At 45.4% G+C, this 13,073-nt stretch overlaps 1 protein-coding gene across 6 annotated transcripts in view; it reads left to right on the top strand.

Moving 5' to 3' along the window:
• The window catches only part of Nrx-IV (neurexin-4), an 87,688-nt gene that overhangs the window by 59,533 nt on the left and 15,082 nt on the right, over positions 1–13,073 (top strand). For 4 of the 6 annotated variants that reach the window (XM_076204961.1, XM_076204960.1, XM_076204964.1 and 1 more), the window contains 2 exons: positions 2,418–2,555; positions 5,700–7,355. In XM_076204961.1, the coding sequence (XP_076061076.1) occupies positions 2,418–2,555; positions 5,700–5,890 (329 nt within the window). In that variant the 3' untranslated portion in view covers positions 5,891–7,355. Of the gene's footprint in view, positions 1–2,417; positions 2,556–5,699; positions 7,356–13,073 lie in introns of those variants that run through there. The other 2 variants (XR_012967438.1, XM_076204963.1) reach the window with 2 other exon arrangements.

Here is a 13,073-nt window from a genome sequence, read left to right as displayed (position 1 = left end):
TCTCTAATCTAATCTCTCACTCTGAGTATTTCTCTCTCTCTCTCTCTCCCTCCCTCCCTCTCTCTCCCTCCCTCCCTCCCTCTCTCTCCCTCCCTCCCTCCCTCCCTCTCCCTATCTTTCTCTGTTTCTCTCTATTTCTATTCCCCTTTCTCCCTGTCTCTCTCTCCCTTTCTCTCCCTTTCTCACTCTCCCTTTCTCTCCCTTTCTCTCTCTTCCTTTCTCACTCTCCCTTTCTCTCTCTCCTTCCCTCACCCTGTCCCTCCCTCCCTTCCCCCTCCCCCCCTTCCCCCTCCCCCTCCCTTCCCTCTCCCCCTCCCTTCCCTCTCCCCCTCCCTTCCTTCCCCCTCCCCCTCCCTTCCTTCCCCCTCCCCCTCCCTCCCTCTCTCACTCCCTCCTTCCCTCTCCCTCCCTCCCCCTTCCCTCCCTCCCCTCCCCCTTCCCTCCCTCCCCTTCCCCTTCCCTCCCTCCCCTTCATCCCTCCCCCCTCCTTCCTCCCGCCCCCTCCTTCCTCCCCCCCTACTTCCTCCCCCCCCTTCTTCCCTCCTTTCCCTTCCTTCCTCCCTCCCCCTTCCTTCCTCCCTCCCCCTTCCTTCCTCCCTCCCCCTTCCTTCCTCCCTCCCACTTCCTTCCTCCCTCCCCCCTTCCTTCCTCCCTCCCCCTTATTCGATCTCCCCTCTCCTGCCTACCTCCCCCCCCCTTTCCTTCCTCCCTCCCCTTCCTCCCTCCCTCCCCCTTCCTTCATCCCTCCCCCTTCCTCCATCTCTCCCCCTTCCTTCCTCCCTCCCCCTTCCTCCCTCCCCCTTCCTTCCTCCCTCCCCCTTCCTTCCTCCCTCCCCCTTCCTTCCTCCCTCCCCCTTCCTTCCTCCCTCCCCCTTCCTTCCTCCCTCCCCCTTCCTTCCTCCCTCCCCCTTCCTTCCTCCCTCCCCCTTTCCTTCCTCCCTCCCCCTTTCCTTCCTCCCTCCCCCTTTCCTTCCTCCCTCCCCCTTTCCTTCCTCCCTCCCCCTTTCCTTCCTCCCTCCCCCTTCCTTCCTCCCTCCCCATTCCTCCCTCCCTCCCCTTCCTCCCTCCCCCCCTTCCTCCCTCCCTCCCTCCCTCCCCCTTCCTCTCTCTCTCTCTCTCTCTCTCTCTCTCTCTCTCTCTCCTTTACTGCATTGGAATAGATATCATTTAGTTTAGTGATTACTGAGAATTTATTTGCTGTTTTTGGGTTTTAATAAAGATGAACAGTTGATCCAGTTGTACTTGTGTTTGTGACTGAGAATGGAAGGAACAAGAATGGATGTAAGTGGGGGAGGCAAAGAAGACAACTTGTAAGGCTTGACCTCCAGGAGAGTGGAGAAGGAGGTATTTATTGATTGTGTCGTGGTGCACTGAAGCCAGTGTATATTAGCAGGTATAGTGGAATGATATTTTGTTTTAGTTGGTACATTTTCAGATTTGACGAGTTTAAAATGATACAATATTTTGGGTATTCAAAAATTTCAACCCAGCCACCCCTATATAAGGGATAAAAGGCCTTTTGGTGTGTACAGTATGTTAACAATGTACTTTGGAGGCAGACTAGCCTCCAAAGTACATGAAAAGCTTGCATGCAGAATGATATGTGATGGGTTTCAGAGAGGAATTGAATATGGTTGTGTAGTACCAATCCATTTTGGTTCATCTGCACATGTGTAAACACCATAAGATGCTACAGAGAACCCTGGAAAGGAAAGGTGCTATTATGTTCCCTAGTCTAAGGGGGTTGGATTGAGGGGGTAGGGAGTTTGGTGATTGGCCTTGGAGTTCTTGGTTGGAGAAACTAAAGGCAATAATCAGTAAATTAATCACAATTTCTTGCCAAGGATAATTTTATATTACATAAAGGAAGCTAGCTGGCTGAGTGGGTTAGGGCATCGTTACTTGTGGCGAAGGTCGAGGTGAGGGAGGTTCGAATCCTGTCACCGGCGAAGTTGAACCAAGGGCAGTTCATTAAATTCCATGCAACAGTGTCCTCCGTAAGGGGCACCGTCCTAGCCTCCCGATAGGGGGGGAGTGTGTGACGTTAAACCATATCATCACATCGTTAGAGGATGCTTGCTGGCCGAGTGAGATAGAGTGTTGCTACTTGTGACGGAGATCGAGGTGACAGTGATTCGAACCCTGCCACCGGCGAAGTTGAACCTAGGGCATGGTTCATTGAATCCCAAACTACAAAGTCCTCTATAAGGTGCACCGTACTAGCCTCCAGATAGGGGGACCTCATGACATTAAATTGAATCATATTATTAGAACAGTGATTCATCATGGTGAACAAAGCACATGATATATTTAACCAAAACATTTATTGGAAGAGATCTACTGGTGTAGTTACTAAAAAGATTTTTGCAGGGAATGTTTATTTTACCTTTGACAATTTGTGTTTTTTCCCGTCATAGCTGGGAACATCTATGAAGACGCCTGCGGCATTGAAGCCATCAGATATCCTGAAGAGGAAATCGAAACTCGCCCTCCACCAAGAGTCTCTGAAGAGGTACTCATGCAGCTCTACTCGGATAGCTCTCAGGTCTTGGGAGGTAAGTTGATCCTGTAAATTTGTATTTAACTTGAATGTTAGAAGATAATGATTTTCAATTGTTAAACACTGAATCTTAACAGCATCTCAAAATATAATTATTCAAGAAGACTGAAGAGAATAAAAAAGTATCAAATACTTGGAAGCATTTAAGCATCATATGCAATCACCACACAGAACAAAATTATATTAAACTGGTCAACATCCACTTAGTCAGATAACGTTTCAGATAGTTCATACATACATATACATATACCAAAGGCTTTTTTCCCCCCTTATAAGGGAGGTAGCCAAAAAACAAAGGCATAGAAACCACTCCCACCCATTCCATCGCCTACATACTCCACTACCCTCTACCCTCTTCCCTCCCTCTCATCTTGGCAACTCCTGAATGACGGGTCATCCCTGCATCTTGTCCACTTCCCTGGGTCAGAAGCAGTGTCACAAGACACAACACATCCACAGCAAGGCCGCTTCATTTAATCAGTGACCATCTGCGTCCCCTCATGCAGAAAACGAGAAGACGGAGAAATCAATGCAAAGTAAAGGCATAATAGAGACAGTTTAGACAAGACTTTTTCTTAGTGTGATTTCTGGGCAAGCTAGCTGGGCACAGGTCTACCACCAGAGAGTGATTTATTTTTATGTATTTTTTTTTTTACGTATATATAGCAAGGGATTTCCCCCTTACAAGGGAGGTAGTCAAAAAACAAAGACATAAAAATCACTCCCACTCATTCCATCCCCACATACTCCACTCCTATCCACCCCCCTCCCTCCGTCTTATCTTGGCTCCTCCTGGATGACTGGGCATCCCTGCTTATCACTCACTGCCCTTTGTCAGAAGTAGTGTCGCGAGACACAGCAAGGCCACTTCATTAAATTGGCGACCCCCTTCTCCATCCCCTCATGCAGAAATGGAAATGGGGAGAAATCCCTTCTACATACATATATCAAAGGCTTTTTCCCCTTTAAAAGGGAGGTAGCCAAAAAAGCAAAGGCATAGAAACCACTCCCACCCATTCCATCCCCACTCCCCTCTACCCTCTTCCCTCCCTCTTATCTTGGCACCTCCTGGATGACTGGTCAACCATGCATCTTGTCCACTGCCCTGGGTCAGAAGCAGTGCCGCAAGACACAGCACATCCACAGCAAGGCCACTTCATTAAATCAGGAACCCCCCCCCCCCTCTCTATCCCCTCATGCAGAAAAGGAGAAGACGGGGAGAAATCCCTTCAGGCTGCGTCAATTTATTTCTCACACATACTCCCTCCCCCCATCCCCCTCCCACTCCCCCTCATGCATCACAGCATCATCCATACACAACCATTCTCCATTCACTCCTGTCTTCTGTCCTCTCCCATCCTTCCTCAACAGACATTCCCCTCTTTCCCAGTGCCCCTTTTACCCCATCCATCTATATCATCCTAGGTTGACTCCTCATGTTCACTCCTTCCACCTCTGCCTTCCACACCTCTTTTACTAGTTTTTCTTCACTCGTTCTTTCCATGTGTCCAAACCATCCCAATACTCTTTCATCAACCCTATCTCCCAACTCCCTTTTCACCCCTGTTCTCCTCCTCACCTCCTCATTTCTCACTCTATCCAACCTAGTAACCCCTATCATACTTCTCAGACACCTCATCTCAAACACATTCAAACTCCTCTCTTCCTCCCTTATGTTCCATGTTCCTGCCCCATACAGTGCTGTCGGCACAATCACTCCTTCATACAGTCTCCTCTTAGCATCCATTCCCTAATGTTTATTTCTTGTTACACTTTTTAATCCCCCCAAGGCATTTACTCACTTCTCCCAATCTACATTCTACCTCCACCCCCCACTCCTTCCTTTCCTGCCATACTCGCATCCAGGAAAGGGAGAAATAGGGGTGGAGGTAGAATGTAGATTGAGAGAAGTGAGTAAATGCCTTGGGGGATTAAAAAGTGTAATGAGAAATAGACATTTGGGAATGGATGCTATTCCCTTCTGGTTGCATCAATTTATTTTTCACACATACTCCCTCACTCCCCATCCCCCACCCACTCCCCCTTATGCATCACAGCATCATCCATACACAACAGTTCTCCATTCACCCCTATCTTGTCCTCTCCCATTCTTCCTCAACAGACATACCCCTCTTTCCCAGTGCCCCTTTTACCATCCATCCATCTCATCCTTGGTCACCCCCTCATGTTCACTTCTTCCACCTCTGCCTTCCACACCTCTTTTACTAATCTTTCTTCACTCATTCTTTCCATGTGTCCAAAATATCCCAATATGAGTGAGGAAAGACTGGTGAAGGAGGTATGGAGGGCAGATGTGGAGGGAGTGAACATGAGGGGACGTCCTAGGATGAGATGGAGGATGGGGTGAAGGGGGCTTTGGGGAAGAGGGGAATGTCTGTTGAGGAAGGACTGGAGAGGACAGAAGACAGGGGTGAATGGAGAATGGTTGTATATGGAAGATGTTGTGATGCATGAGGTGGAATGGACGGGGGGATGGGGGGGAGGTACTGTGTGTGAGCAAAATTTTGACGCAGCCCGAAGGGATTTCTCCCCGTCCTCTCCTTTATATGGGGGGACGGAGAGGGGGGGTCGCCGATTTAATGAAGCGGCCTTGCTGTGGATGTGCTGTGTCTTGCGACACTGCTTCTGACCCAGGGCAGTGGACAGGGTGCAGGGATGACCCGTCATCTAGGAGGTGCTAAGATGGGAGGGAGGGTGGAGGGGTGTGGAGTGTTTTCGGGGATGGAATGGATGGGAGTGATTTTATGCCTTTTCCTTTTTGGCTACCTCCCTAGTAAGGGGGAAAAAGCCTTGGTATATGTATATGTATGTATGTATCTCCCAACTCCCTTTCCACCCCTATTCTCCTCCTCATTTCTCGCTCTATCCAGCCCAGTAACCACTATCATACTTCTCAGACACCACATCTCAAACACATTGAAACTCCTCCTCTCTTCATATCTTATATTCCATGTTTCTGCCCCATACAGTGCTCTCAAAATCATAGCTACTGAAAATTGCATTTAGATCTGAATCTTGAGATTGTCATACATCCATAGTTAATTATACATGTACACTCTTCTATCCCCATTTACCATCTGCTAAGGCATGTATGCTATTTTTCTTCTTTGTATTGCAGGTGTATTGGCCATTATATTTATAGCATTAATATGCATGGGCTTCCTTATTGGCCGCTATATTGCACGCCACAAAGGTGACTACTTAACTCATGAGGCCGATGGTGCAGATTCTGCACCAGATGCAGATTGGGCTGTCCAACATTCACGCACTGGACACCAGGTGAAAGCCAATCCAGAAATGTACATCTAACCCCCCTGGAATACTGTGACCATAAATGCTGTCTGGACAATCCGCATACAGCCCCATACTTCTCTGGGATCACATATGAAAAGGTCAGGCAGCCAGGGGCAGAATGGCTCATGACACGTCACTGCGCTACTACTACCAGCATGTCGTATTATAACAAGTCCAAAGTGTACAAGGAATGTTGTTAGTGTGATTGTGCTGTACAAATCAATCAACTTTGTTAAGACGAGCTTGTAGTATGTGAGAAGTAGTTTAGACAATTTTTTTTCAGGGTTGATGGGTTAAGAATACAATTTGGAACTTGAAGTTTCATGTCAAATGGAAATTTTTCTTAAATGAAACTGAAAAATGATCTGTTGAATTGTGGTAATGCTCGTGGTAACTTGTAAAAATAGGTAATGATAAGGAAAATTGAATACTTGTAATATAGCTAGTTAAAAACATTGACATTTTTGGTCAAAATATTTGACTACACAATTATTTTGATATTGTGACTACAACTGGCTTTATTTAGGAGTGTTACATAATTTGAATGTAATTTAGAATTCAGTATTTTATGCTGGAACTGGCCAATATTCCTAACAGCATACTGGCATGGATATTAAGTTTTAAGTTCTAATTGGGCAAATATTATTATTTTTATTTATACTTTTATTTTTTTAAGAACTAATTCAAGTTTTGAATTGGCACTTTTTGTGTTGTGACCTATATTTATATTATTCTACATATTGACAAAAGTTTTACTGACAGGTGTATGAATTTCTTATTTTGAGCTTTACTCTTGTACAGAATCTCAACCAAAGTCTGTCTTCTTCTGTGATGCTTTTCACATTCCAAGGTTTTTATTTTGCTTTGTACAGACTATGCTCCTCTTTATGAAAGCCAACATATTATTTTAGTCTGAAGTTTTGACTTGAGAGCTAATTCATGCCAAAGTGGGAAGTGCATGAAAGTCGTGATTTCCAAGGCCACACAAAATACAGCCAGTGCCTCTAATCCTTTGTGAACCTGTTGGATACTGCGCTTACCATATTAGAGCCAGCTTGAAGGCCACAAGCATCCAGTGCCAACAGGGATTAGGTTAATAATGGACCCTCACAAATCTCGTATCTGTTTGCCTGCCTGTCTGTGCTAGTATGATAGGGAGGTGCAGGCAAGGGGAGGGTAGACACATTTAATCTCCTTATATTTAGGTTTTGTTTTTCTGTTTGGAGTCTCACTATGTTTTATTTTAAAATGTCTGTATTTCCTATGTTTCATTTTATTTTATTTATAGAATAGTGGTCTCGCACTTCAGGGCGAGTTCCGCTTCCATAGTTACGAAGCCTTTCAAGCACCTTTTCCCAGTTTTGGTTTGACCTATTCCGTCCTTCCCCTCGAGTCATATCGGTGTGCAACGTAGCAACTGTTAACATAAAAACCAATTTGTGTCTTGTTAATGTGACAACAAAGAACACTGTTTTCTAAACCCTGTCTGTTATTATCCTCTACAAAAACAGATTTCAGTTGATGAAATATGGAAATGGTTACTCGAGTAAAAAAAAAAGTGGTGAGGAACCTATACCAGGAGGTGCACATTTGTGACCAAAGTTGTTGTTGTTGTTGTTGTCGTTCCCTAGACTGTCTGTCCGAGCAGTCCTGCCTCCCCAAGGAATGCTACAGCTGAAACTGGGTTTTCCCACAAATCCTTTATAGAGTGTATGTTGTGTTGTTTGCGTGCATGATTGTGTATAATGCAGTCTTCCATTATGTGTTGTATGGTATGGGGTGAAGTGTTACATCCTGGGCAGCTGTTCACAATGCAGTCATCCAGCCTCTTCTGGTAGCTTAGAAGTGCTGGGTGGTGGCCGCACCGCAGTCTGGCCAAGTGGACTCTGTCCTTTTGTGGGAGAGAGGATTCAGAAGGGCGGATGTCAGGGGGTCTGGCATGCAGCAGTTTGTCTTTCAGTGTGTTAATGGAGCGGTGAGTGATATGATTATGAATATGTTTCCGGAGGCTGGTATTTGGTGGTTGTGGAGGAAGAGAAGAGAGTATTTGTGCGTAATAAAGGTCTTTGGGTGTTGTTTTAATGTTTCTTGGTGTGTGTGGGTGTTCTGCTATGTAGTGTAGCGGGTGTGATGTGTTTGTGGTGGCTGCGGCAAGTGTTTGTGTTGTTCTGTTGGTGTTGTATTTGTGCAGCCTGTAATTGTTTTTAGGGCTTTGTTTTGTATGATTTGAAGGGTGTTGTGGTGTGTCTCACTGAGATTAGGAGCCCATGCAGGACTCGCATAATTCAACACTGAGCGTATGCATTGTTTGTATATTGTTATATTAGTTTCTTTGTTTTGTCCAAATGTCGTTCCAGTGATTGACTTAAGTGCGTTAAGTCTAGGTGTGCATTTGTTTTTTATGTTTGTGATGTGTTGTTTGAAAGACATGGATGTATCGTATGTTACACCAAGAATTTTCGGTGTGTTTGTGTGTGGTATTAGAGTGTTGTTGATGTAGAGATGAGGTATGTATTTGTGTTCTATTGTCCAGTTGGTGAGAAGTGTTGCTGTAGATTTGGTTGGAGCTATTTTGAGTCTGTTTGTGATGAACCATGTGTTGAGTGTATCAAGGTATGGCTGGATTATTTCTGCAGCTTTGTCTGTGTTATGATGTGTGCATGTGATTGTTATGTCGTCTGCGTAGGAAGAGATTTGTATTTCTGAGTTGTCTGGTGTGGGTAAGTCATGCATGTATAGATTAAATAGTGTGGGAGATAGAACTGAGCCCTGTGGTACTCCATTCTTAATGTTTCTGATGTGCGATGATTGGCCATTATATGACACGTAAGCATTCCTACCTGCCAGATAATTGGCCAGCCATCTTTTGGTGTTATTGTGCATGTCTGTGTTATATATTTTATTTGTTAGGTTGTGGCGGGGGATAGCATCAAAAGCTTTACTAATGTCTAATGTTATGAGAAGTGTTCTGTGGTGGGGCCTATCTGAATTGATGCCATCTAAAATTCTTTGTGTGAGGTTTATCAGAAGAGTGTTTGTGGAGTGTAGTGGCCTAAAACCGTGTTGTGAGTCAGCAAGGGGAATATGTGGTGTGACAAGTTTAAGTATTAGGTGTTCAATGACTTTAGAGGGGGTGCAGAGAAGTGTGATTGGGCGGTGTGATGTTGGGATTGTTGGGTCTTTGTTCGGTTTTGGAATGGTGATTATTTTACCATGCTTCCAGATGTCAGGTATAGTGTTGTGTGAATAGCTGTAGTTTGCAATGTTTGTGAGTGCGTGTATACCTTGTGGTCCAATGTGTTTTAGGTGGATGTTGCTTATGTTATCAGGGCCACAGGCATATGAGTGCTTGAGATTATGTATTATGAGTTTTGTCTGACTGTCTATGAAGGGTGTATAGTCTGAGTCTGTGGGGAAGTCTTTCTTACGTCGAATGGTGCGTCGGTCGTCAGGGTGAGAAGTGAGATGGCTTGTCTGTGCAAAATGACGTATGAGTGCGTTTGCTTGTCTGTTTGAGGGTAGATTATCTGTTGTTGTGATTATTGCTGCGTGAGAGCGTGTAGTGTTACTGTTGGATAGTGTAATGCTGTTGAGTGTTTTGCACAATTTTCTGGTGTTTTTGTGATCAAGTGCATTGATAAAGTTTTGCCAATTTTGTGTTTTTTGCAACGTCTACGTCGTGGGACCACCCCCCCAACCCCAAGAGTTGGGGGCCAAACATCAGCAACCACCCCTGGCCATCAGCTCTACGCAAGTGTGACCAAAGTTGTCACCCTTGCCTTATGTGTTTGGAGTATTGGGGAAGGTAAGAGTCAATGCTGGGAACTTGGGAAGAATGTGAGATTTGAACCTACAGCTAAGCGACTGTTGGGGTAAGTAAGAGTCACAGCTGTGAACTTGAGAGGAGTGTGAGATTTGAACCTACAGCTAAGCGACTGTTGAGGTAGGTAAGAGTCACTGCTGTGAACTTGAAAGGAGTGTGAGATTTGAAGCTACAGCTAAGTGACTGTTGGGGTAGCTAAGAGTCATGGCTGAGAACTTGAGAGAAGTGTGAGATTTGAACCTACAGCTAAGTGACTGTTGGGGTAGGTAAAAGTCACTGTTGGGAACTTGAGAGAAGTGTGAGATTTGAACCTACAGTTAAGTGAGTGACTGTTGGGGTTGGTAAGAGTCACTGTTGGGAACTTGAGAGGAGTGTGAGATTTGAACCTACATCAAAGCGACTTTTGGGGTAGGTAAGAGTCACTGTTGGGAAGTTGAGAGGAGTGTGAGATTTGAACCTACATCAAAGCGACTGTTGGGGTAGGTAAGAGTCACTGCTGTGAAAATGAGAGGAGTGTGAGACTTAAACCTACAGCTAAGCAACTGTTTGGGTAGGTAAGAGTCAATGGTGGGAACTTGGGAGGAGTGCAAGATTTGAACCTACAGCTAAGCAACTGTTGGGGTAGGTAAGAGTCACTGTTGGGAACTTAGAGAATTGTGAGATTTGAACCTACAGTTAAGTGACTGTTGGGGTAGGCAAGAGTCACTGTTGGGAACTTGAGAGGAGTGTGAGATTTGAACCTACAGCTAAGCGACTGGGTAGGTAAGAGTCACAGCTGGGAACTTTAGAGGAATGTGAGATTTGAACCTAGTGATAAGCGACTGTTGTGGTAGGTAAGAGTCACTGTTGGGAACTTGAGAGGAGTGAGATTTGAAGCTACAGCTAAGTGACTGTTGGGGTAGGTAAGAGTCACTGGTGGGAACTTGAGAGGAGTGTGAGATTTGAACCTACAGCTAAGTAACTTGGGGTAGGTAAGAATCACTGTTGGGAACTTGAGAGGAGTGTGAGATTTGAACCTGCAGCTAAGCGACTGTTTGGGTAGGTAAGAGTCACTGCTGTGAACTTGAGAGGAGTGTGGGATTTGAACCTATAGCTAAGAGACTGCTGGGGTAGGTAAGAGTCACTGGTGGGAACTTGTGAGGAGTGTGAGATTTGAACACAGCTTAGCAACTGTTGGGGTAGGTAAGAGTCACTACTGGGACCTTAGGAGGAGTGTGAGATTTGATCACACAGCTAAGCGACTGTTGGGGTAGGTAAGAGTCACTGTTGGGAACTTGAGAGGAGTGTGAGATTTGAACCTACAGCTAAGCGACTGTTGGGGTAGGTTAGAGTCACTGTTGGGAAGTTGAGGAGTGTGAGATTTGAACCTACAGCTAAATGACTGTTGAAGTAGGTAAGAGTCACTGGTGGGAACTTGTGAGGAGTGTGGGATTTGAACCTACAGCTAAGTGACTGTTGGGGTAGGCAAGAGTCACTGTTGGGAACTTGAGAGGAGTGTGAGATTTGAGCCTACAGCTGAGCAACTGTTGGAGTAGGTAAGAGTCACTGGTGGGAACTTGAGAGGAGTGTGAGATTTGAACCTACAGCAAAGCGACTGTTTGAGTAGGTAATAGTCACTGTTGGGAACTTGAGAGGAGTGTGAGATTTGAAGCTACAGCTAAGTGACTGTTGGGGTAGGTAAGAGTCGCTGGTGGGAGCTTGAGAGGAGTGAGATTTGAACCTACAGCTAAGCGACTGTTTGGGTAGGTAAGAATCACTGGTGGGAACTTGAGAGTAGTGTGAGATTTGAAGCTACAGCTAAGCGACTGTTTGGGTAGTTAAGAGTCACTGTTGGGAACTTGAGAGGAGTGTGAGATTTGAAGCTACAGCAAAGTGACTGTTGGGGTAGGTAAGAGTCACTGTTGGGAACTTGAGAGGAGTGAGAGGTTTGAGCCAATAGCTAAGCAAATACGAGCCCACCACACTTCCAATTACATCACCACCATACATAAGTTTGACTTCACATTGTTAGAAGTACAGGTACTGATGATGAATGTAATAAGAGGTACGTAAGCTACTGTATGTCATAAACCCATATGCTAAGGGGAATGAAGGTTAACCTCTCCAAGGTATCCCATACCCATCATGAATCTTGTTTCAAGATTTTACAACTCTCTTGGTCTCATCTCCCTACAAAGAAGAGGAGAGCAGGATCTTGAGACGAGATTCGGTGACTGGCCATCCGGAAAGGGAGGTCCAAATTCTGTCTCATCACTTTCAAGTGTTGCTCTCCGGAACCCAGTTCAGTTTGGGAATTTCCAGGAATGAGGCAGTGCAGTCTCTATACGCAGTTGTTGATGAACCGGTCAAAGTGTTTCCTGGCCCCCAGACGCCTTGACAAGTACTTCTGGATAGAATGGACTAACTTGTGTCTAGAGTGGGTGCCTGGAAGCAAGAAACCTAGGCAAGGAGGATGTAGCGATGCTACTGTGGTGAAGAGAAAGAGGTTTTGGTGAGTTCGTCTCCTTCATTGCAAGATACGAGTGAACTGATTTTACATGCGGCGGGAGCCGATATATATACCGCATGGGTAGTTACCCGTGGTGCGTAATTACATAACTACACTGGATTAGGTTAGGTCGGGTCAAGCAGGGTCGCACTGTCAGAGAAGCGTCAGGTTGTGGGCGATATCGCGCGTGTTCCATGCCACGTGATCATCGTGGTGTGTACAAGGAAGGGGACAAACGTACCGCTGTTGCCGAAGAATAGAATGTGTCCGAGGAGCAGGTTATGGACAAGGATGAAAAAGCATATCAAGCAGACCGTGTTAAATCGCCGTTCGTGTTTCCGTGTTCTGTTGCATTACAGGTGGAAGGGGAAGTGGCATCCATCTTTCCACATCCTCTGGCTGTTCCCACACAAGAAGACAAATGGAACACATTGGATGAAAAAACAATGTGTGCAAAAACAATACAAGAATTTAAGAGCAAACTGGATATGGAGAGATACATAGACGGGACACCACGAGCCTAGCTCCCCTTTCCTGTAAGATACAACTAGGTAAATACAGTTCCACATACCGTGACGACGAAGACGAGGACGTGAAAGGGGTGACATGATCAATCTCTCCAATGCAGTGATCCATCCCACATGTTCTCTTCTGATAAGAATGCAAATTTTATGAAATACCCATCCCTTGGTAAAAAAAGGGGCACCCCATTCCTGAATTGCTGAATAGAATCGTTTGCCACCTGTAAGGATGAGCTTTGCTGGGCTACTGAAGAAGGCAAGTAATGCGCTTTAACTTTCTCTCTCTCTCTCTCTCTCTCTCTCTCTCTCTCTCTCTCTCTCTCTCTCTATATATATATATATATATATATATATATATACATATAT

This window comes from Oratosquilla oratoria, chromosome 21, assembly GCF_046742065.1.
Source record: "Oratosquilla oratoria isolate Oo_2021 chromosome 21, ASM4674206v1, whole genome shotgun sequence".
Taxonomy (NCBI): Eukaryota; Metazoa; Arthropoda; class Malacostraca; order Stomatopoda; family Squillidae; genus Oratosquilla; species Oratosquilla oratoria.
Note: the sequence above shows the minus strand (reverse complement) of the source record. Positions and strands in the feature narration are given on the sequence as shown.